At 28.8% G+C, this 27,639-nt stretch overlaps 1 protein-coding gene across 1 annotated transcript; it reads left to right on the top strand.

Moving 5' to 3' along the window:
- Window positions 1-23,361, top strand: LOC130890682 (protein kinase C, brain isozyme). Its single transcript, XM_057794900.1, has 14 exons — window positions 1-472; window positions 8,487-8,518; window positions 10,340-10,422; window positions 10,481-10,592; window positions 12,294-12,422; window positions 13,478-13,631; window positions 13,690-13,918; window positions 13,968-14,099; window positions 14,156-14,329; window positions 15,074-15,165; window positions 15,547-15,748; window positions 17,233-17,421; window positions 18,278-18,418; window positions 18,564-23,361. Exons 1-14 carry the CDS (start codon window positions 294-296, stop codon window positions 18,714-18,716), a joined length of 2,001 nt encoding a protein of 666 aa, XP_057650883.1. The 5' UTR covers window positions 1-293; the 3' UTR covers window positions 18,717-23,361.
- The last annotated feature ends 4,278 nt before the right edge of the window (window positions 23,362-27,639 follow it).

Below are 27,639 nucleotides of genomic sequence, written 5' to 3'. Positions count from 1 at the left end.
AATACTGTGAAATATGCAGGGAAATTATCGTACGATCTCAGCTGGGAGGCGGGGCAGGTCCGGTTCTACGTAGAGTTCGCATCGTCTCGCTCTAGCACGTGGAATAGCGGCAAACAATACGACCGACAACGTACGCGTTCCACTAAAGAGTGCCAGTTCTGAGTCAACTGTTGCACCACGTTATACGGTGAAACCTGTCCGTCATCTGGCAGGTCGATTGCTCTCAACCTGTGATCTCTCTTCTAGCATTTCATGACGTTATTTACAAATTAGAAAATTGATACGAAGTTATAATGGCGGAGGACGACGTTAACGATGACAGTAACGATATCAATACGAAATTCGGGTTGAAATTACGCGGAAGGAAAGGCGCTTTAAAAAAAAAGAATATTTACAAAATCAAAGATCATAATTTTATACCGAGGTTCTTTAAACAACCGACGTTCTGTTCGCATTGCAAGGACTTTATATGGTGAGTGTTCAAATGAATCGATTATTATGTAGATCTTGTTGGAATGTGATGATCCCTAGGGACTAGGCGATAATTGATTTTTTACCCTCCCACCATTGGCTTCATTCATAAAACACTTTCGCTAATATTAACAAATAAATTATACCGAGTACGTTCAAAAAATTGATAGTTTTAAATAAAATTAAGTAGTTATAGAATTTCTTTTTATATATACAGTGAGGCGCTATATTAATGTATTAATTTCTATAGGTGATTATAATATTTATAATAAAAGTTTAAAAGCGGCGTTTACATTCAATTATATACAGGGGTTATTAATTTCATACTATAATTAACAAATAAATTATGAATTATAATTAAGCAGTGGGTTTTTTTCAAATTTTTTTCAAATTATATCTCCAGTATATGAAATATAAATCTGGCGAATTAATTTTGTTTTAATGAAACAACAAATACAGTGGTTTTTCAAACAACCACCGACATCTCTAGGTCACGCCAGGTACTTTTAGGACCATCCTCGTAGGTTGGTAGAGGGGTGCCGTGAATTAATGAATGATACGAGGGGTGTTTGAAAAGGACCGATCTAATAAACGTGAATTTTGTACTAAAAATAAATGAAAATGAAATGGAAATAAAAAATGTGTCTCGTATTTTAAGTAAAAAAACGTACTGTATAAAACAAAGGTCTAATTTTTATTTTATAGACTAAACAATTAGTTGTATAATGTTTTTAAATGCTTGTTTAAATTTAGATTTTTAATAATGGTGTTATCACAATAGATGTAAATGTCCTTGACTGACAAATAATGTGTTATCATTAAAACAACTGTTAAATATTTTTACTGTAAACGTAAATTATTCAAATATATTGAAAATTTACACTAAAAAAACCCTGGGTCAACTAAAACACTCATTAAACGTTTTCTATAACAAAAAAATAATATTTTCGTGTCGACAAGAGGCACAGTACATTAAACCTCACCAACTACACCTTTACGGCTCGATACAAGTTTTGACCAGATTTAGGCATATAAGTAGCGAAGCTGTTATACGAGAGAAACTAACAGCGAGAAATAAAAAGTTTGATATGCTTAAAAACAGTGTTTTCTAATTTTTTTTAAACTATATTTCTTTTTCTTCTTAACATTAAGTGAAGTTTTCATAATTTGATAACGATTTTGTACTAGTCTTTGATAAACAATGCAATGAATGAAAAGTAAACATTACGTATGACGTAAATAAAAACAATTTTGAAAGTAGTGTAGGTTCCTGTTCGACCTCGAACGAAAAAAAGCTATTAATTATTGAAAATGATTATATCTGAAACGTTCGATTCAAAATACTTCCTAAAACCGCATAGGAATTTATCGGTGATTCATTTCAACAATCCCAAGGTTGACTACGAGGTTTGATCGAAAAATTTCTATTGAAAACCAAGGTATAATTATTTTATTTAACGATCGGTTAAATAGAACATAACTCACTTGAATATCTACGACTACGACTCCATTTTGAAGGCATGAGCTGTCAACGACTTGAATGTTTGACGTATAACTATTTCTTAATGGTTTATGAAACAACAAATTCGACTCTGTCAACGTTATTCAGAATTGTCATTTTTTTTCAATATTTTATGTAAAATTATGTTTATAAACCAACTAAAATGGATATAGAAAATGTAAATTTATTACCGGAAAATATATAATACGACATGAATCTTGAACTGGCAACAGGAATTATTAATAACTTCAAATAAAAATAACATCAGCAAAAATATTCAGTAGTCGTGGATAAAATATAGTATTCTAGTCGAGTATAATGAAGTAATATTCATGAAGTTTAATAATATACTATTAATAAATATTTTTCTCATCGACCATCTTTGTAAATAATTCATTAGCTTGTACATTGAGTTGATAGATGGCGCTCCGTGTTACGTCATTTAAATTAACCATTTGTGATTATGATCATTTTAATTCAGTTACTTATATTATGGAATCGTCTTTCGACACCGAAGTAACCAACTAATTTCGAACCCACAGTGACATAAATAAGAAAATTAACATTTTATTAGATTTAATTTGACAGTTGCATGATTGAAAAGACTTTAGTCGTCTTGTTATATACATATACGTGCTAAATAGACATTAATACGAGTTTTTATTTCGATTGCGTGTATAGTAGTTATAGATATCAGTAATAACCACTTACAGCCAACAGAATTTACTCAATATTTTTTTTATTTAATATGAACGATGTAAGCAATAATTTCAAATTGAAATTTGAGGTGTAACATCTTTTCGTTGCGAACGTGAAATCAAACGCCCTCAACGTTGCCATATTTATCTATGTAGTTGAATAGTTAATAAAAGATTGTGCGATAGATAAATCTTAAATAGAAAATAAAGTTGATATGAGAGAAGCATGTAACTTATTGTAGAGATTAAAATAATTTACAAGAAGTAACGCGATGAGGATTTAAAAGTTTTTAATTTGAAAGAATCGCGTATGGAAAAGTGGAGATATGGCAAGCGTGTGGATTTATCAGGAACGAACTAACCCAGTATTGCCAGCTCTAAAATTAAGAAAGTACTTAAAGTGACGCCATTTTGAAACGTATTACCTTATTTTTTTGATCAATTTATCATTTTTAAGTTTAAGTACTTAAGTATATAATTACTTTTCTTATATTTATATGCAAATTTCTTATTTTCTATTATTATTTAGTTTTAGAGCGTCCAGCTCATTAGTATTTCAAAAATTATAGGTTTATCTTTAGTTTTAATGATTCTTTTATATATAGTGTTCATTATAAATTTGCAATTGAATATACATAATAACGAAAACAAGGTCAAGGTCATCAAACATCTAGAATGTCCATATTTTGTCTCCCGCGACACTCCAACAGTCTGCATTTACCCCAAATCAACCCCATTAGATAATTGTAGATTTAAATTAGACGGTACTAGTATAAATTTGCTTATAATATCCTGTTTTCAACATAAAGATGTAAAACTAATAGTTTTTCATATTTTACAAGAAACGTTGTAAAGTTTACGACTGAAGATAGTGTAAATGGGGTTTTATATTCCTCTTCTATATTTAAGACGTAGATAGAAATAAAAACGTATCTTATTTTCAAAGAAATAAATCGGTAGGAAATAGGAAAGTAGGTTAATTAAGAACGACTAGAAAGAAGCAATTTTTTCATTCTTTTAGGGGATAGGATGCGATTATACACCCACGGACAACTTTGTAATTTCCGATTTAATTTCAGTAATACGCTAAGGGACTGCCCATCTTTGATCTGGTATATTGCTATAAATATTTTAATAGAAAAACGGCTTCTTTCGAAACTGTTTTAAACTGATTTTTCGTATCAAAAATGACAAATTTTTAAAACATTTTTATTTTCGAAAAGAAAAAAAGCCTTAGACACATTTTTAGGTCTATTTCTTCAAACATACTTCAAACTAAAAAAAAATTTTTTAATGAAAAAGTTCGTCTATTTTACTCCACAATAAAACAATGTTTTTTTTTCAAAATTTTTTTTAATAGGAAACGTTAATTTGTATTTAATCAAAATTAAACATCATGTTATCCATATTTTCAACAGGTTTTTTATTTTTATCTAAATTCCGAGTATAGTTTTTCAATGGCGTGCAGTGTAACATTCCATTCCAATCAAAAAAAGTTTCAATTTTGCATTAAAATAACTCATTTTATAAATATATGCACCTCAAAACACGTGAAACTAAATAAAAATTAATATTTTGCTGAATTTCCTCTTACTTTATGAAATCCAATCTGTATATAAGTAGTTAATTTGGTTCACAGCACATTTCCATGGACCCTTTTTTTTCTAATCAATAAATCAGAGCTTTTTTTAAATGAATGCGGCTAAAATAGAACTTGGGGTAACTTTTTTTGCCAATTCGGTACATCATATTATATAACTGTCATAAACAAATAACTTATTGTATCACGCAGATAATTTATTTCTATGAATACAAAATGTCCGGAACCGTTGATGATGTTACACTGTTAACATTACACCAATACTTACAATAAATACACTGTATACTTTCTCGAAACTGTGAACGACTAGAATAATATTCAATTTCTATTTAAACATTATTCAATTAAATAGAATAGAATTTAAATCACGATTTATGACAGAAAGTTATAAAGCCCACTCTTGCACTTTTAAAAATCTTCTTAAAAACGTCCGTTCGTTTTTATTGAATGATTTACAACAAAACTAACTTTACATCAGAAAAATATGGTGGTTATTCGAACGCGTTTATTAAATTTTCGATCAAAGAAAAAACAGATTTAAAAATAACACATGTTAGTCCAACTATATTAATATATCTAATAAAATTGACGGTTTTACATTTAATTGTAGGCCATTACTGTTTAGACAGATTAGTTGCGGCGTTGCCATACTACTTTAATATTCCTTAAAACTAATGCTAATTTATTATGAGGTCTTTTTAGTATTTACTTTTGGTTAAGGACACTTATATATTACAAATCACTTATATAAACAGTCAAGTTTTGTTTTTAAACAACTTTAATTAGTTTTAAACATAAAAAGATTGATTCTGATTCAGATATGATTAATGCAGAAGTACGTTTCGTAATGTTGTAAAGGTGTTCTCTGTCACGATCTTTCTCGATTTTGATTCGGATAAGTTCGATGTTCAATCAATTGTCATAAAGTTATTAAACTAAATGACCGATGACTTTTCGAGAATAATAGAGAAAATTGGATAATTTTTTGAGTAAACCTTTTTGAATTATCTACTTTAATATTAAAAATGAATCCACCTTAGTCTTAAAATCGATTAGAAAAAGTTAATGAAGAAAATTTAGGAAAAAATTATGTAATTCTCGAAGGAACCGATTCCATATTTTCGATTAAATTAGATATCGATTCGTGTCATGTGATTTGAATGTAGGTCTCTAGAAAGAGAGAAGAGAAACATTGAGAATTATAGAAACAGTTTCAAACAAAAAATATAGGAAATAAAATCACCAATAAAATTGTCTTTTCACTTTTGACCCATTTGCAATGAACTCTGAGATACATTATTTCGGGATTACGTCATAACCAATGAGAAAAGCGTTCGAAAGAACCAATTCCTTGTACATAAATGAAATAAAATCTTTTTTCCTCCATTACGACAATATGGCGGACTTTCAAATCGACAGAAGTTGCTTTAGTATTTTTAAAGTGCATGTACACCATTTTCTAACTTTAATGAAGAAACAAAATGTCTAAAAACACTCTGTAAAGAAAAAATAAAAAATAAATTCTGCTACCGTTATGATTTATCTTATTATTAACTTGTACAAAAACTCATTGTAATTTCAATATTCTGCGTGGAATGAAATTATTTCACGAAATTACGTAATTTCAGTTTTGACAATAACAAAATTTGGTGAAATAAAAGATAAACACGACAACGCAGCAAACATCAGGTGTACGAAATGGCGCGATGTTACAAGACAAAAAGAGAGGGTCAGTTACAACGTTGCCAGCTTATATATTCTTATTAAACAACATTTTGATTGAATTTCTTATCCCGTAATAAACCTAATCTAATACATTTTTTACTTTTTGTTTAAATATATTTACTTTGTATTTTGATCTACAAGTACCTGTGAATAATCAGGTGAATATATGAGTTATAGCAGTAGTTCAACAAGATCTTTTACATTTGTACTGAAAAAATTGACCTAGTGGTCGGTTACTGATTTATAGTGAAAAATATAACGCTGGATGTCTAGACTTAATATTGTTATTATTATGAAATATATTTACAAATTACCGGGATTTATTAAAAATAAGTAATAACACTCAAATTACAAATTGAAAATGTGAATTTATTACGGACAGACAAAGCAAGAACAATTCGAAAGTAACATAACATTTGATGTGTCACGTGATATTCACAAGATAGTGAACAAAACGTCACACGGCTTTTTGACAGTCGAATTACGCAATCTTTGTAGTTTTGGATTGTTTTTTATCACTACAATAGCTTTTATTATTATTATTATTATTACGAGTATGCGTCCTTTGTTTGATTGTATTATTTAATCGCGTTTCTACCCTTAAAAATTTCCAGGTCACAGCAAGTAAAATGTCAAGACCACCTAAACATGTGACGTTATAATTTTAGATATAAAAAAAGGTAATAAAGAACCTTCAGCGATTCTATGCGATAAAGTCAGTTAAGAATAAAAGTAACCTCGCGAAACTCAACATTATAAGTTTTTTTTATCAATAACTCCGAAGCCCTTGAAAATTTTAATCATAGATTAGCATGCGACAAGCCCATTTTATGTTTCTTTTCATATTTCGTGCGAAACAATTAATAATACCCGTCAATTCCCAAGTGCTTTATTTGGAGGGAATTGATAAAAGTTGTTGGGGGAATTTTTGACATGCTCTTTTATAAATTTTAATATTATGAATAATGACATGTAGATATTACTAAAACAATTCTAGAATCGACGCCTACGGTATTTTAACTTCGAAATATCTCAAAATCTATAGAGAAATGTTCATATTATTAAAACAAAATATATGGGGTCCAAAGTAACTATTCGAGCTGATTTATAAAACATTAAAGTTGAAATTATGATGATTTTTTTTGTTCTTATTGACATACTCTCATAAAAGTATTTATAATTCCAAAATTATAAAAGATGAAAGTTTTTTTTCATACTGTTTGATAGAGGAAAGATTGATTTATGATATTCGTTATTTTCAATTTCGACAATCGTATATTTTTTCCAATTATACAGGCTGAAGTTTGGGGAAAATTTTTTGTGGCAATTATTACAATAAAAATTATAGTAAGCACGCCTATGGTTTTGTAACGTCGAAATAGGTCAAAATCAGAATAGGAAGGTTCAAATTATTATAAAAAAAATATACGGTCTCAACAGATATAATACAAGCTGAATTATAAGACAACAAAGTTGAAGATTTGTTCAATATTTTTTTGAATTTGACATACTTCTACAAACTTTTTATAATTAAAAAACTATTCGATATTTGAAAAAATCGTTCTATTTTATAACTGACTTCATATTAGTACGAATTATACAAGTAGAATATAAATAGGTTAAACGTAAAATGCTTTTGGCCTGTGAATCAACATCAATTCATTAGACCCTGTATAAACGTAAACTCGTATAACAAAATTAATTTGAACTGTATAAAATGTTTCTTTAATCATTTCAAATTATATAAAAAACAATATTTTCAAATGTAGTTTTTAAACAACTTGAGAGATGAGAATATAGAAGTCATAAATATTGATGAAAATCCAATTAAATCAAGACACGTAAACGTTTAAAAAATCCCAAGTAATTCAGAACGACCTTGAATAATGTTTTTAAACATCTTCAAAAAACTATATTTCATTATATTCCACAGACGCTATTTTTTATTACAAAAACGACATGCAACAATCCTGGATATCAATTTGTGAGGTTACGTAAAGAACGATATTTATACAACCGAACACGCTTTGTTGAAATACGAATATTAGAATGTGAATAATTAATGAAATTCTTCAAAACCATCGATGTAATGTCGAAAAATATCTACCAATTTGTTATTGATTCTTACGATAAAATTCTACGTGAGTTAAAAACGCGGTTGGACCAGTTGGCACACCACAGGCGTGAAGTTTGAAACACTGTTGCCAAATATTGCAGTATTCCTAGCAGCGTCAATTAAAATTCTTGTTTCTGGTAATTGAAATTGAAATTCACAGTAAAGGGATCTAGTTAATACCAATGAATTAAATGAGGTCTGACTCAAACTTGATTTGACTGGTTTGAGTCGATTCCCGTTGTTAAAAGAATAATCACAACGTTAGTTTAATTCAGTTTGTATTTGTGTTCATTTTCGTACTTAAACAATTTAATTCATTCAATTTTGAATTATGAAAAGACTGAAAAAAATTATACGTTTTTTATTATTTTCCAGGGGTTTTGGAAAACAAGGGTATCAGTGCCAAGGTAAGTTTTTTTAAAGCTTATGTCGTAATGTACCACCAAATGAAAGTATAATCACATTTTAGAATCGGTTTGAAATAATTAGAATTAAGTTTGTTTCACATGGAAATACGTACTTTTCAAACCACCTTAAGGAAAAATAAAAATACTTGAAAATAAATTTTCTGAAATATTAAACTTTGCTTTGCTAGAAAACTTTTTAATGAGATTCAGTAAACTTTGGAACGTATTTTTTGGAATATCAAAGAAGTTTATTGCGAAATAAGAAATGTTTCGATCAATATAAATCTCAACAAACTTTTCAAAAAAAAAAAAAACGATAGGTGTTGCCACATTTATCAAACCTTTTAAATAGATTCGATATGATTATATTATTATTAACAACAAAAGAATGATGAAAGCGCAAACAAACCGATTATTACTTGAAATATTGCGCAAATTAATTATAGATATTATTATATATAGATATTATTATTATATAGATAATTATATCAATTAATTATATAACAATCAAATTAAATACCAGATTTAATAAATGTTGCAATGCGCAATTCCAGCCATTTTGATTGAAAAAACTTATATATAATATACCAAATCCAAACTTCATTTTTCGACTTAATTTTTATTTTATAATTCCATTAGGAATGCGCAAACAAAAACTATTATAACTGGAAAGGATGTGCAAATTTATCTAATTTTATAAATAATGTTTGATGTCCAAGCAGAACACATGGATGTTGAATGCGCAAATAATACTATTATGACTGGTAATAATGCGCAAAGTGATCTAATATCACAAATAGGGTTTAATAACAAATCCAAAAGGAAGAAATGGATGTTGAATGCGCAAATGATACTATTATTATTGAAAATAATGCAAAAATTGATCTAATATCACAAATAAGGTTTGATAACAAATCCAAACGGAAGAAATGGATGTTGAACGCGCAAATATCATTACTGAAAATAATGCGCATTCTTAGTGGAATCAATGATAAATCTCAATTAAAGAAGGAAATTACATAATATAAAAGTTAACTGCGCATTTTTTTGCAATTTTATTAGAAAATAAAGCGCAATCTCAACAGATTCGACAAAAGTATTGGTATATAAATGTTGCGCAAACATACGTATCGTTGAAAATAATCTCGAATACAGCAATCAAACGATATCAAAGTTGATGCGCAAGTTATTTCATTTATTTATCATATCATTAGATAAAAAATGAATGTTAAATGCGCAAACAGTACTATTATGACTGAAAATCATGCGCAAACTCAATTTAATGATCATTAAACAAATTAAAGACGGATATCACTTGATACAGAAGTTGAATGCGCAATTTATACCATTTATTTATCACAGCATCATACAATACATTAATATTCAATGCGATTATTTCAATATAAAGTTATTTGGAACAATATAAACTTTGCTTGATGCGCAATTTGAGCTATTTTTATAAATAATAATATTGAATTTCCTTTTTTTTATTCAATATATAATAACAAAAGAAATGATTTTTGAATGCAAAATCCCAACTTATCCGACTGGAACCTTGGTATATAAATGTCGATTGCGCAAACATATCTATCATTGAAAATAATATCAAATACCGAATTTTGGTTTCTTAGGTTATCTCCTATTCTTATTTCGGATTAAATGAATGCGCATTATCAAATTACCTTACGATTAATTCAAGTATCGAATGCGCAAAAATTTCTATTTTTTAACAAATGATGTTACAAAACCTATATATAATAAAATTGACTCCATATTGTTTTACAGTGTTGTCTAATTACGTTCTTTGTATTTTTTATCTAGTGTGTAGTTTCGTCGTCCACAAAAGGTGTCACGAGTATGTTTCATTCACGTGTCCTGGAGTCGATAAAGGCGCAGACTCAGATGTAAGTAATTTCTAATCTTGTCCAAAAAAATATACCAAAAAAAAACTTATTATTCTAGGACACAAGAACTAAACATAATTTTAAAGTGCATACATATTCATCTCCTACATTTTGTGATCATTGCGGGTCTCTCTTATACGGTGTTTTACATCAAGGAATGAAATGCTCAGGTACGTATCTTATATCATACTATAATCACGTTATAAAACAAAAAAAAAACAGAAAACTCCCATTCTCATTGTTTCCAACAACATTCAATAAAAACAATAAACACATCGATTTTTATTATATAAATAATAGTGGCAACGCTGTCGAATAATTCTCGTTGCAGACCGATATAAAATAACTTCATTATAAAATACAAAAGTGAAACGAAAAGATCGAGTTAGATCTTGGCTATTTACGTACCAAAAATAAGTTATTTCTTTTTTTTTTTAATATTGTTTATTGCAGTTATGTCAAAGGATATTGATTCAATTCATACTGGCAATTATCCAGTTTAAAATTCGAAATATTTGGAATTGATTCAATTGTTTTGAAGTAATATTGAAACGTTTCGGAAATTGATTTTATCTGAACGATATAAACCAATATACCTAAAAAAAATCTATTCACTTTGGTACATCAAGAGAATTTTGACGTTTTCGTTAGGTTATACGTCTGTCGTTAGACGAAATTCACAATATACGGCAACAGCGCGCATTTTTTTAACTTGCAGGAAAATGTTGATTATGAATGTATTCAAAATAATTAGCGTATTATTTATTTATACGGTATGGGAATTAGTATGGATTAAAAATTATACAAAAATTTTTATCGTATATTATAATGACGTGTTACGTTTACTTTCTCAAGTTCATAGACAAATCGACGTATTTCAACGTTAATAAACGTTCTGTTGTGTTGTAGTTTTAGTAGATGCGTAGTTGCCAGATTTTACTTTTAATCCGACAAAATTTTATAAAGATTAATCCATATTTCTTTTAATGATGAATTATAAAAAAAAATGGATTATTTTGTAAATACAAATTATAAATAATGCAAAATCTCTCGAAATAAAGTCAATGCGAGTCGGTTGCATAATAAAATATTTAAAAAAATTATTTAGGATATGAAACAAAGCAAATGCCGTTTCCAATTAATTATTTTTTATTACTCATTTTCGGTTAGTGTTTTGGGGGTGTGGGGTGTCTATTTTTGCTAAAAAATGGATAAACTGTTGTTTGTTTCTGCCGCGTATGTAACACAAATTGTTTCTTATTTTTTTTGTGATTACTTCCTATGAAATATTTTATGTCCCCACACTTTTGATGTTGACACGTTTCATAAAATTTCTCTATACATTTGGCCTGAGTCCAAAGTATTTCTTACTGTTATAGTTTATTACATATTCAGTTTCGTCAACAGGAAATAAGAAAAATTAAGTGGAATGTCACGAAGTTGCTATTTTTCTTTTTAGTTCGTCTTAAATTTAGCCCCACGTTAATAAAAACATCAATAAATAAAACCTGAATGGAATTTATATAGAAATAAAACAAAATATAATATATGATATTTATAATAATCATTTATGTTTTACGAAATAAAGTTGTACTTGGCAACACGGTATTTATTATTGCTATAGCGCTACAGCGTTGCCAAAATATTCCATTTATATCGTAAACAGTGTAAAAAATATTAAAATATGGATTATAGATCAACTACAGTAGAATAAATCAAATTACTACAGCAGACCAAACAAATATTAATTTTTAATCGTTGATATTACGAAATAATTTATTTATAACAAAAATAATGCATAAAATACTTATTCAAATTGTTTATTTTTTTTTGGTTCGATACGATTTTACACTAAAAAAAATATGTTGTAGCTTGTGATATGAACGTTCACAAACGATGTGAAGAAAGTGTTCCTAATTTATGTGGTTGTGATCATACTGAACGAAGAGGAAGGATTCAGTTGAAAATTAATTGTACTGGAAGCAAACTCACAGTCGAAGGTTAGTTGTTTTCCCTTACACATTTAAAAATTAACAAATCATAAGGGAATTTTATTATCTGTACCATAATGAAAATTAAGTGAATCTGGAAATTTTGGCGGCTATTATATAATCTGAACATTTCAGTATTGGTATTATTTGTGTAAAATAAGTTTTTTACCTTTTTAGCGTTGTGTGTATTTTGATAATTATTATATTGTTACTATTTCCACCATTTTTTATCCTTTTAAGAAATTTTTGATGTTAAAGCATTTTTATCGAATATTATAAACAATTTCTACTTTATGAAATCCCTATCGGCACGCCTATGATATCGATTAAATCACTTGATCGCAGTGTTGTGTAAAAACTGTAACGATATTATTCATGCAATTCAAGTTAAATCATACACGCTGACAACGTTGCATTTCTTCTTTTTTATGCTAAGAATATATGTTTTTGGATAGTTTAAAAATAGTCCAGTTAAATTATTAAAAATTGGTATAACAACGGAAAGAGTTGGAGAAGTAGGTCTTTTTTTAAATTTCTGAGAGATTAAATAAAATGTGAATTATGTCAATAATTTCTTCATTACTACAGAATACTTTTCTTTTGGTCGGTAATGAAAAAAACTAATAAAAATTATTTTTTTTTTTTTCATAGTAAACGTCTAATTTAATTGGTCTATAATATATTTATATAACATGAGTCACTTTTCACGATCGGGTTTTGGCTAATTTATAACGATTTCAACCAGAACAAATTTCTTCTTCTTTTTCATCATTCAACAAATTAAATAGGACATAAAATCCAGTTAATTTTAGGTTCAATTAATAATTATCAAAACAAATTACGTAAAAATGATTGTTATCAGGGTGTATCATTTTCTCGCTGTAAAATGACTTATAGAAAACAGTAAAAATATTTTCTCATTTCCAAAATGGTCGTTCTTTTTAATCATGAACACATTTAAATATTCATTGTTAGTAATTTATAAAATACTGGGTGTTCCATTCGAAAGAACATAAAAAATGAAATGTTTTGAGTTTGGGGGATAATTACGATCCTTATTCCAGTAATGCAAGGTAAGAATCTGATTCCAATGGACCCAAACGGTTTGAGCGACCCTTACGTCAAACTAAAGCTCATACCAGACTCAGATAACGTCAAAAAGAAAACCAAGACAATCAAATCTAATCTCAATCCTGTTTGGAACGAAACCATAACATTGTAAGTATAATTTTTATTTATTTATTAAATAAATTTTATTTTTTTTTTAATTTTGCAGTGAGCTTAAACCCGAAGATAAAGACAGGCGATTGTTGATTGAAGTTTGGGATTGGGATAGAACGTCCCGTAACGACTTTATGGGATCGTTGTCGTTCGGGATATCGGAAATTTTGAAATCCCCAGCCGATGGTTGGTTCAAATTACTCACACAAGAAGAGGGGGAGTTTTACAACGTCCCAGTTCCGGAAGAGGGTATCGATATGGTGCAAATTAAAAATCAACAAAGGGTGAGTTTTATTTTTTTTTTTATTTTTTTTATTCATTTAAATATTACAGACGACTTCTATCACCAAAAGACCTACGATGATGGTGGATAAAGACGTACCCCATAATATGGGGAAGAAAGATATAATAAGAGCTAGCGATTTTAATTTCCTCATGGTTTTAGGAAAAGGATCGTTCGGAAAGGTGTGTTTAATCATACAGGATGTAACTTCATTTTTTCTTAATTAATTTTTTTGTAGGTTATGTTGGCCGAAAGGAAAGGCACCGACGAATTGTATGCGATAAAGATCCTTAAAAAAGATATTATCATCCAGGACGATGACGTTGAATGTACCATGGTGGAAAAACGCGTATTGGCACTTTCCAGTAAACCACCTTTCCTCGTACAACTCCATTCTTGTTTCCAAACGATGGTAAGTTTCGAAATTTCCAGTTTTTTTGCATACATTTAGCCCAGTCGTTTAACTAAATAAAATATAATAAAATAATGTCACCAGGGGGGTACTTAGGAGAAGGATACTTTTAGGCCATTCGTTTAACTATATAAAATAATGTCAGCAGGGGCGTACTTAGGAGAAGGATACATTTAGGCCAGTCGTTTAACTAAATAAAATATAATAAAATAATGTCACCAGAGGGGTACTTAGGAAAAGGATACATTTAGGCCAGTCGTTTAACTAAATAAAATAATGTCAGCAGGGGCGTACTTAGAAGAAGGATACATTTAGGCCAGTCGTTCAACTAAATAAAATATAATGAAATATTGTCACCAGGGGCGTACTTAGTAGAAGGATACATTTAGGCCAGTCGTTTTACTAAATAAAATATAATCAAATAATGGCACCAGGGGCGCACCAAGGAGAAAGATACATTTAGGCCAGTCGTAAAAATAAATAAGTGAGATTTTAATGAAAAAATGATTTGCAAAAATAAATTTTTTGAGAAAATAAATTTGAAAACATAATTTTTTTAAATTTTAATAAGAAATTCGTGAACTTTTATCGAATTGTACGTCATACATGAAAATTACTTTTTTATTAATTTTATTAAAAACTACCAATAAATTTTATTGTAAATAAAATAAAAAATGAATCTTAACGACTGGTCTATTTAAATGAGTTATGTTATTAATAACCTTGTGTCTCTTTACATTCAAGGATCGTTTATATTTCGTTATGGAATACGTGAATGGAGGCGATTTAATGTTCCAGATACAACAGTGTGGAAAATTCAAAGAACCAGTCGCTGTGTAAGTTAACGCCCTTTTTATTACGGTGTTAAATTAGCGGGCATTTATCACGGTTGTAGAGAAAATTGGACGTTTCAAGGACTTTCTTTCATTAGAGAAGACTTTTTTTTATTTCATTTCCAAGACTTTGTTTCGGTAAATTTGAAAACTTAACATTTCCTTTTACAGATAATTCCGAATCTTAAATATATCTTTCCGATTTCCGTCTATTTTTAACACATATTTAGCCTCATTTATTTATTTCTACTTTACTTGTAGGCGGTATCCTTTAAATCACACAGTGGCGTGCTACCAGTTATTAAATAACGTTTCGTTTTTGTAGGTTAGGATATTTCTTCTTTTTTATCTTGTTCTTTTTGGAGATGTTTGATTTTTTTTTAGGTTTTACTCGGCAGAAATAGCGATCGGTTTGTTTTTCCTTCATTCTCGCGGTATAATCTACAGAGATTTGAAATTGGATAACGTGCTACTGGATCAAGATGGACATATCAAAATCGCCGATTTTGGTATGTGCAAAGAGGGTATAACGGGAGAACGTACCACTAAAACTTTTTGTGGAACGCCGGATTACATCGCTCCAGAGGTAATAACACCCTGTATATAATTAAATTCGATTTATTAGTATTAAAGTTTGAGGAATCGTTTTAATATCAAAGTTATGTATTTAATTATATTTTCTTTTCAGTTTGAAGTGGGAAGAAAAAAAATAAAAATACGTATTTGTTTTGAAAAAAATTTTCGATTCACAAAAAATCGTTCAATATTTAAAGAAAAGAAACGATAAAAACAGAAATTCCCATCTCTATACTTGTTTAGATAGAAGTGTGTATAGAAACCTAACTGAAGCTTTTAAGTTCCGAATTAACCATGTCTTGAATACTGTTCATATCAATTTAAAATTAAAAAAAATAATAATGAAAATATATTAACTAAAATATTTGTTTTTCAACAGTTTTTTAGTTTACAAAAAAAAGGTCCCATGTTGAAAATTAACTTGAATAAAACCAAATAAAAGTAACCGAAAAGAAACGATAAAAACAGAAGTTCCCATCTCTATATTTGTTTAGACAGAATTGTGAATAGAGATGGCGCAACTCAGCTTTTAAGTTTTGAATTAACCATGTCTTGAACATTGTTATTATCAATTTGAAATTGAAAAAAATAATATTGAAAATATATTAATCAAAATATTGTTTTTCAACAGTTTTTTAGTTTACAAAAAAATGTTCCCATATTGAAAATTGATTTGAATAAAACCAAATAAAAGTAACCGAAAAGAAACGATAAAAACAGAAGTTCCCATCTATATTTGTTTAGACAGAATTGTGAATAGAGATGGCGCAACTCAGCTTTTAAGTTTTGAATTAACCATGTCTTGAACATTGTTATTATCAATTTGAAATTGAAAAAAATAATATTGAAAATATATTAATCAAAATATTGTTTTTCAACAGTTTTTTAGTTTACAAAAAAATCGTTCCATATTGAAAATTAACTTGAATAAAACCAAATAAAAGTAACTGAAAAGAAACGATAAAAACAGAAGTTCCCATCTCTACACTTGTTTAGATAGAATTTTATATAGAGATGGCGCAACTGAAGCTTTGAAGTTCCATATTAACCGTTGAAGCGGGACTTTACTATATCAAGGGCTTAACTGTTTATTACAAAAAATTTTCAAGAAAATTTAACAATTTAAAAAAATTTACAGAAATAAATGCTCTTGTATAATGAATATTGTTATTTTATTTATATGTTGTACACTATACAAGTCTCATCAGTTTAGTAAAATAACTTAAATATTATACTACACATAGTAGGTCATAATTGGGCAACGTTGTCAAACTTTTAAAGTGTTATGGAGGATAAGGAAATATAAAATAATAACGATTTACAAAAGTGTGTTCATACTTATTTTTGAGTTTGAAATTGGAAAAAATAATAAAAAAAATACTAACTAAAATATATTTTTATTAAGAATTTTGATTTTCAAAAAATCGTTCACTTACGAGATCATACGTGAACAACGTTGCTACGTTCACATTCCTAATCGTTTAATTTTTTCAGATAATCTTGTATCAACCCTATGGTAAATCAGTGGATTGGTGGGCTTATGGTGTTCTTTTATACGAAATGCTCATCGGTCAACCACCGTTCGACGGTGAGGACGAAGAAGAATTATTTGCCGCCATAACGGACCACAACGTCAGTTATCCCAAAGGTTTATCCAAAGAAGCTAAGGACGTATGCAAAGGCGTAAGTCATTTCATAAAATATATCGTGATTTCCAAATTGAAAATCAATATAACCTCTAATATTATCGTTTTATTACGTCACTCTGTATATTATTCTATGAGATTTTTGATTCGCTTGTAATAACTGTACAGGAAAATTCTTAAGGATGATGTCCAGGTTTTGGTGCACCAGGTACACAAGACAAGATCAGCACTAAATATCTTCTTTATAATATTTTCACTTAGTTTGGAATAATTTGGTAAGAAAACTCAGGGAGATGACGTCCAGGTTCCGGTGCACCAGGTACTGCTAATACCACAATCGACAAGGTTAGCACAAAATATCTCCCTAATAATTTTTTCACTTCGTCTGGAATAATTTTGTACGAAAACTCTCGAAGACAACGTCCAGGTTCCGGTGCACCAGGTATTGTCGATACCTCAAACGACAAGGTTGGCACAAAATATCTCCCTAATAATATTTTCACTTCGTTTGGCATAATTTTGTAAGAAAACTCCCGGAGACGACGTCCAGTTTCTGATGCACCAGGTATCGCTAATGCAAGAATCCAAAAGGACGGTACAAAAATCCTCCTGGTCTTGAGTTTTGATTCGTTTGTGATAACTCTGCAGGAAAACTCTGTGATAACTGTGCAGGAAAACTCTTGGAAATGACGTCCAGGTTCCGGTGCACCGATACCACAATCGACAAGGGCTGCAATTTCTAGAGATTCGGCCCGAGCAACGTAGTTTAATTTATATATATATATATATATATATATATATATATATATATATATATATATATATATATATATCTTTGTGTATATTTCTTTTGACATATTTGCATCAGTGTTACCATATTTCTTTTCTTACAGTTTTTGACAAAATATCCTAACAAACGATTGGGATGCGGTCCAAGGGGAGAAGAGGACGTAAGGTCTCACGCGTTTTTCAGGCGAATTGACTGGGATAAAATTGAAAATCGGGAAGTGCAACCACCTTTTAAACCAAAAATAGTGAGTATAATTATTATTTCAGAATTTATTTTTTTATCTTGAAGTACGAGTATCTATAAACGTCTCATTTTCAATTCTGGGCGATTCTGAGACGTGTAACTGAAAAAAATGTTTAAAATTAAAAAAAACGAACATCTTTTTCTAGAAACATCGTAAAGATGTCAGCAACTTCGACAAACAGTTTACATCAGAAAAAACCGACTTGACACCTACCGACAAATTATTCATGATGAATTTAGATCAAACCGAATTCACAGGTTTTTCATTTCTGAATCCGGAATTTGTCCAGCACGTTTAAACCGAAGATTTTTCTCATTGATACAAATTTATATGTAATTCGGTCATTTTTCATCAATTGAAAAATCCGGGTTGAAAAAAATTGAGAAGGTACGACATATCTTTGGAAAGAAAAATAATTTTAAGAAAGTGAATAATTTAGAAATTGTAGTGTTTAGCTGCAGATTGATTAATTTCAGTCCTGATCGACGTAACTTATCCCAACAATAAACCAAAATGCTAATCCTGGTTCCTCTTCCGATTCTATCAGCTGTTTTATTAAAAATAAACTCTTCAGGACTGAAATTCTGATATCTGAAGCATCTTTCAGTGTCCCCACTGACTTATGTGCCAAGCTTGTCGCTATGCTAAGCCAAAAAAAAACATTCCAATACTTTCGTTGTGTTCTTCAAGTCCATTTCATTTACACCCGATTATATATTTGTGATGATTTCTTCTAACGTTTTGGAGTATATTGGAAATGGTCGGGTGTATGGAAAACTGATTTTCTTTGTTCAATAATCGTTTAGAAAAAGCAATAATAACATTCCTTAGAATTAGATTTTTCGCGAAGAAATGAAACAACCAACCTCAGAAATTTTAGTTACAATTAAGGATGACAATAATTTTCGAAAAATATTTGAAACAAATTTATTTGCTTTTTATCATGTTTTCCGACTCAATGCAAAGATCATCATCAAGGATTTTCCGCAATATACCCGCAAATAATTTCAAATCTGGTATTTATACATGGTGCACCATAAATATGGACGTAATCTTCAGGGGTTTGTCACAATATCAACGTAATGATTTCAAATATAGCAGTTGCGAGTATCCCTATATACCTGGTGCACCAAAATTATGAAACGTGTTAAAAAATTTTTCAGAGAATGACTCTATATTTTGACATACAAAGACATCCCCCGGGTACCTTGTGAAGCGGAACTTAAACGTAATTTGAAGGAGTTTATCCAAAAAAATTCGATTCTGGCTTCGACAGTACCTGGCGCGTTGGAACCTGGACATCATCTTCGAACGTTTTCCTCCATAGTTTACTAAAACGAATCTCGATTTCGTTATTGGTGTTACCTGGTGAATCGCAATTTGGAAGTCGTTTGCGATAGTTTTTCGTTAGATTTGTTACAAACAAGTCTATATTTTGTACTGCCAATGCAATTTCTGGCATCGCTGTACGTGGAGCACTGGTACCTAGACATATTCTTCGATAATTTTCCTTTAACATTCGCGCAATCAAACCGAGAATTGTACCGGGCAATTTTCAGAAAAATCTTATCGTTTATGGCATAGCGGCTGACCTAGTGCACCGAAATCTGGACATCATCTCCAAGAGTTATCCTGCACGGCATTTTAGATTCTAGTATGAGCGGTACCTGGTGCACTGGAACTTGGACGTCATCTCCAGTTTTTCTTCAGAATTTTATGCCGCCCTTGTCGATTTGTATATCGACAGTACCTAGTGCACTGAAACCTGGAAATTATCTCCAATAGTTTATTGCACAACTGCCTCAAACGAAAAAATCTTATACCGGGAGGATTTCTGTACTATTCTTTTGGAATCGAGCATCAGTGGTACCTTATGCTCCAGAACTTGGAAGTCATCTCCGGGAGTTTTATTGCAAAATTTTTCAAAACGAACAAAAAATATTATAAAGGGTATATTAAGTACCGCCTTAGTTGATTCTATCATCAGCGCTACCTAGTGCACCGGAACCTGGACATCCTCCGAGAGTTTCTTTGCAAAATTCTCCCAATGAACCGAAAATATTCTTAGGGAGATATTTTGTTTCGCCCTCGTTGATTTTGGTACCGACAGTACCTGGTGCGCCTGAACCTGGACGTCATCTTCAGGAGATTTCCTTAGTATTCATCAGCAAACCTAAGTCCCACGTCGCCGATTTGATCGAAAAACGTGAATCGTTTCGGATATCCTCAATTCCATCCGATTTGTTGATAAAATTTCAGAGGTTTCGTTTCTTTTTTTGCTTTATTTCTATACCTATTTAGTCATTGGCTGAATTGCATTATAAATTTGCTTGTGATTCTAAGTACGCCATTACTTCTAGTCGTTACATCGATAACGGTTGTCGAATTACCTTTTTTTTCGAACTTTGTATAGTACAGTCCAAAATATATCATCTTAATGTTGATGGGAAGCTCTCTAATTATATAGCATCAATTGAATTTTTTCTTTTAGTCTTTTCTTGAGTATCAATTGATAAATAACATCCTGTACATTTTTTAACGTTCACATACAGTTATAATACATAATCAAGGAATTTATATATAATAAAATCAATTCAATTATTTATTATTATATAAAATAATCTTTTACGTGTATGATTTATTTATTTCTGACGTTTTATTTGATATAATTAATGCAATTTATGACAACGGATCTTAACCAAATTTTAACAATAAAATTGAATAGTATAAGCCATTTATTGACATTCGATGATAATATCTGCCAATCAGTATCATGAAAATAATTCAGTTAGCACTCAAACAAAATGTGGTCATGTACAACTTACAACTTGATATTTCTCCCCTTTAAAACCACCTCAATTCAAAGAATTGCTGGTTGTTGCAAATTCCAAGGGGTCCTTATTCTCGACTAACCGTTTCTCGTTATCCTGCATCATTCTCGCACTAGGAGTCGATGCTTTATCTCTGTACTCGCCGGTTAGTCATCTCATACCCCTTTCCGATTTAAAAACAACCGCAAAATACCCCAAAAGATGAATTTTTGAATTGAAAAAATGTTATAATTTTTGGACTACACTATAATTTTCTAATTATATAATATGTATAGATAAAAATGTAGAAGTACTGGCTTTCGTATTACAAATATTATCATAAGCCTTTCTATTTTGAAAATGATCGCACTTTATAATGTACGATGATGTAGTTGTTCACACGAAAATAATTATATTTCTTGCAGTTCTTCCAAAATAAAAGACAATTGTCTTAAAAGGTATGTTTATAAAGAAAAAACAAGAACAATTTTTATCGATTTCTTCAACATTTAATTAGTAATCGATTGAAATAATTTGAGGTTATGTTAAATGTTTTGTATTCGAAGATGATTTTATGAATCTCAAATTAAAATGACATTAGTATTATTAAAAACAGTAAGACTGGTATTATTATTTTTTTAAAATCGTCTTTAATATTAACAACATGCTTATCTTTATTATCTCTTCTAAAATCTTCACACGAAATCAATAAAGGAATCATAACCCATTCTAAGAACAACTAGTGAAATAAATCGAGTGCAAGTTGGTGATTCTGCGTATACTTTTGACAAATGATGCAATAGTCGAGTATGTAGGCGTTCGCCATGTTAAAAAGAAAACAACATGAAAATTCCTGACACTTTTTATGAATAGGGCTAAAATCAGTGTAGTTGAATGTAAAATTTCACTTACAGTTTTCTCCTGTGATTACTGAAGCATAAGCAATGTCCTTTTGAAACACTGTTTAGTACAAAACGAACAATATTATGATAGATTACTAGTTCCAAACATAAAGAACAAAGCTAAACAATCATTTACGCGAAAATATTTGTTTCTAATGCGAAACGATCAGAAACAATAAATTTCCTTAAAATCTAATCCATAATCGTTAAAACCGGGAGCTAGACACAATTTTCATAAAAACCACCTTATTTATTAAAACCGAAAATTTTTTTATCAAATTCTTAGTCCGAAGACGTTTAAAAAACGGCAGCCATGAATTTTGTACACTTGTTACTCGATAATAATCCTTACGCAAAGAAGCAAAGATACGTAAATTGAATCACCGACCGGCAAACGACAACGCAAGCGAAACTCGATCAAAGCCATGTGTAAACTTAAACAAAAAGTACATGTTCGATTTTATATTAATCTTATTTTGATTCTATTTACCAGTATAAGAGTTTTTATCCTCGAATCGTGGGGAATTATTATTATATTAACCGGAGAATTGTTAATTATAATTTGTTTTATTGCTAATTTCTTTATAAACATAATATGTACTGTTGATACATTTGGGCTGAAAAACATGGTGGACGTTGAGGGCGTTGAGGCATGCGCAGTAAACAGTATTAATTTTGTTAATTAACATTCTTAGCTTCTTATTTATTTCAATATTCGTAATAAATTGAAAAGTACTCATTATACCTTAATTAGTTATGAGGATTTTATAAGACGACTTCTTACAGTTGAAAGTTTTGTGTGTTAAATCAATCTCAAGATTTAATTCGGTTTTTTTCTAAAACGCTTCTCCTAATTTAAAAACATTACGTCAGGTAATTTCATTTCGTAAAAATGTTCTTGTTTTGTTTTTAACGTACTACTATATATTTAATTGTTGTGAAATTGCCTCAAAAAAAATATCTATTTATATCTTCGATACTTACTACAGAATAGTGTTGCCAACATGACTAACTTTATAAATAAATATAATAGATTCTCCTAGTGAGGAGAATAAAAATATTAACTTTTAAAAAGTACCTTAATAATAATGATAATAATAAAATCGTGATGGACTTCTTATAATTGTGATATTAAGTGGCTATGAAAAAATAAGTGTCCAAACAATACTTTCGAACTGAAATATTGAAATTAAAATTTTAAATTTCATTTGGAAGTATTTTATTAAGTAAATGTTAAAAAAAACAGTGGTGTAGACTGTATATTTTGTTAATAAAATTTACAGTCTACCACGTTGTTTAAATTCACAAACAGTAAAAATGATCAGTTTTTTTTATTTGTTTTTCAAAATATTAGGTTATGTTCATTTTTAAAAAAATCATTTCTGTTTGTGAAATCTATCGAAGTTTGTACAATTTTTTCTATAATGAAATGAATAAATAAATACAGGGTGTTTTAAAACTTGTTAAATATATCTGTCTTGCAAGAAGTATTTTTTTTGTTTATAAATCAATTTATAGAACAGGGTTGTTAATTTTTGAAATAAAAAATAATAGTAGGATGAAACCTATTCGAAAAGAAGGACGAATATAATAAAAATTAAGGGAAACATAATTTACGGAACTACAAGTCCTATGGGAAAAACTGAATAGTAAAGTTGTTAGTAATGAGAAGATCTACAACTTTTGTTTTCACATAACCTCAAAAACTTGGTTATTTCAATTTTTCACATAAATTTTGCAGTTATGTGGAAAAAGTGTGAATACAAAAGGTGTAGATCTTTTTATTACCTACAACTCTGCTATATAACTATTTCCCATAGGACTTTCATTTTTGCCGGAAATTCATATAACCTCAAAAACTTGGTTATTTCCATTATCTACAATTTTGCTATATAACTATTTCCCATAAGTCGTTTTTTATATTTAAAAACTCACCCCTTTCATTTCCTAATCTCAGATTACCCGTCAACTATTTTCCCCTTCATTATTATTATATTCTCCTCATTTTTCAAACAGTTTAATCTTACTATTATCTTTTTTTTTAATTTTTATAAATTTAATCAAAATATTTATTTTATGAAAAAGCTTGTACAATCATAAAATGTTAAAACTAAATAACTTTGTCAGCACTAATCTGTACACTTATATACAAGTTGTGTATATTTTCAAGTGATTTAATTTAACATAATATTAGTCATAATAATTAGAATTTAAGTACAGGGTGATTCGAAAGATTTAAAAAAACATTTTTACCAATTATCTAATAAAAAAATTTGTTGTTCTACATTTAAAATTATAAAATATTGACGTCAAGTAACGAAATTATGTCATATACGAGGGTTTTAAAAGATATATTTGAAACTTTTTATTGGTTATATATAGTCTAGTCAACATGTTCAAAAACATGATAAATAAAAATAATGGTTTCAAAAATAGTTCATTAGATTTGGAATAACCTCTAGAAAAATGTTTTTGGTACAGGTAAAAAATTGATGAAGAAAAAAAGTATTTAGCTTTTCGTTGATAACTCGAAAAATTTTGTTATTTGAACAATTATGAAAAAAGCTCGTAAAATAGGAGGAAATTTGACATTTGAATTATATTCCATGTTATAAAAAAATTATTTTATCTGCCGAAACAGCCACGCGCCACCCAATTTTCAACGTCAAATTATAAATAAATATATAATAAAATTTATAATAAAATTATAAATAAAATTTATAATAAAATTATAAATAATAGAGATGAGATTTTGGAAGTTACGACTTTTTTAGCGAAAATTTCCTTCTCTTTAACGAGCTTTTTTCAAAATTGTTGAAATATCAAAATTTTTCAAGTTCTTAACGAAAAACTAAATACCTTTTTTCTTCATCTTATATCGTTAATAACAAATTTTTACCTGTACGAAAGACCTTCAAAAACATTTTTCTAGAGTTAATTCCAAATCTAATGAGTCATCCTTCATATTTTTAGGACCTTTATCTCTATTTTTCACGTTTTTGAACTTGTTGACTATAGCCTAGTCTATTTTCAGAATACCACCTGTATAATTATTATTATGGATCGATTTTTTCGCACCACTCTGTAAATATACTATTGTGACCTTCATTTTAAGAAATCATACATATATACACTTAAAAATTTCATACAAATTTTTCTATCTTAGATAATATTCTCTTAGTAAGATTTCTATTTTTTTTTTGTTTTTTTTTTACTTCGCCCTTAGGGAAACTATTTTCCTAATTATTTATTGTTAAATGTTATAAAAAAAGTGTTTTAGTCAAATACGTTTTTTATTAAACTGTGGATATGTACTATGTTGTTGAAGAAATTTATTTTTATATCTACGTCTGTTGATGCATTTCAATATATTTTTCGATAAAAAAAATTATTTTATTTTATATAAACAAAAAAAAATATATTCAATTAGCAATTTTCACTTCAGTGTTGATAATAGCTACCATTGAAGTGAAATAATTCCTCATGTGTTAGGAAAAACGTTGGCAATGGCGTGGCATCCGTTTACAGTGTTGCAAGATCTATTTTTTTTAATTCCCATTTGAATCGTTTCAATTCACATTTCATGACAAATTAATTACAGTGTACGTTATAATCAGTTAATTTCATAACTACAATCAAGTGATTTGAAAAAAGTGATTTTCACGATTTGAGAAAAAACGAAATCAAAATGGACCGATTTGTAAGTAATGATAAATAATTTTCAAATAACATCATTATTTTTAGTATTATCAACTATTTATATAGAGAATATATCAAAAATTCCAATTCATTCATTTTATACCAACTTTTGGAAAAAAATTACAATGTGACAACGGTGTAAAACACCGGTTATGTATGCAAATTTACTTTTAACGAATACTAGAAAAAAGTGAGGTTAAAAAAGAAGTTCAGATAAAGTTTAAATAGTCATAAAATTATTAAAATTGTGACAAAAGTATAAAACAAATGTGTACCACGTGGAAAAAATCTATTAAATTACCTAAATTATGTTTGAATCCTTTATTTAGTATTTTAGTATTTTAAATTATTCAGTAACTGGAAAAAAAACTGACAACGTGGCTACTTTGTAAAACATCTATCATATCTGCAAATTCACCAAAACAGTTTTTACAAACTTTTAAAAAAGTGAGGTTAAGAAACGGATATAACTTGACCAGACATCAAAAAAATTATTTTTAAAATTGATACAAAACATATCCATAACATAACAGTCACAAAAACGTCAAAAAAGTTTAAAATTTCTTTATTCCATTGTAAGCAAATAACTGGAAAAAAAATACAACGTGACAACGCTGTAAAACATCTGTTATGTCTGCAAATTTATATTATAACATAATTTCGTTTTATGTATTTGATTCTAATGATAAATTTTTACGACACATAAAATCAATCTAATTTTATTATTAAATCTAATCATTTATCGAAATTGAATAATGAAATGCACTGTAAATCTAAGATCACATAACACTCTAGTCTTTTTATGAGTTTTAATACCTATCTAGTCTCGATTTATTACAATCGCATTGATCTTGTTTGTATAATCTTTTTATTGTTAGTATCTGATATAATATTATAATTATTATCATCGTTGTAATCATATTATGACTCCGTATTATAATTAAAGCATAAATTCGACTTTTATTTCATTTCCCGCACCTGTATTTTTTTGGAAAATCATGATGAGAGTAACTATAACCTAATTTTTTGATAAAAAAGAGCAAAGATTACTACGAAATTAATTCTCCGTAGCTTTATTTGAACAACTATACCCCTATCTTACAATTTCTATATAATTATTAGATTTAAAACAAAAATATAATAAAATATTGAATTTACCTTAGAATTTGATTTGGTTACGACTTTTCCAATACACAGCAGCCATTACGAAATATTCCTTCCTGTATAATCTTACTACACTATTTACATCACTAAAACATGCCCGTTTATTCTAATTTATTTCTAATTATATATTTTTATAACTTTTTCAAGATATTACCGAACTTTTTAAAATATTTATTCAATCTGCTGTGACAGCTTATTTTAGACCACCATGACCAACATTGACCAAAAAACTTTGTTCGCATATCATTTCTCAACCACATTGTGGACTAATTACACGAACACTTATAAAATTAACATTACAGAGTTTTATAGTTTCAATTCCGAATCCATAGATCACATACATTCACTTCTAATAACGATTAGTTTTATTCAAACAAATTATTTTGAAGAAAAATAATAATTCTAATTTGTTTTCTGTATAAATTTTATTTTGGTAAATTTGAACGAAAAAATTAATCTGAAAACGTGCTGTTGCCAGATAAATTTGTATATGGCACAACATTTCTTGTTTGTTATAGTGTTAATAATGATTTACAGAAGCTATAAATTATATTTTTGATTTTTATATACTGACTATTTGATTATTAGACATGAAACAAACATAAACCAACTTATAATGTAGCTTGGAATTCAATTGGGCGACGAC

This window comes from Diorhabda carinulata, chromosome 2, assembly GCF_026250575.1.
Source record: "Diorhabda carinulata isolate Delta chromosome 2, icDioCari1.1, whole genome shotgun sequence".
In the NCBI taxonomy this organism is placed as follows: domain Eukaryota; kingdom Metazoa; phylum Arthropoda; class Insecta; order Coleoptera; family Chrysomelidae; genus Diorhabda; species Diorhabda carinulata.
The sequence above is the reverse complement of the archived record's forward strand: the minus strand, read 5'-3'. Positions and strand labels throughout refer to the sequence as shown.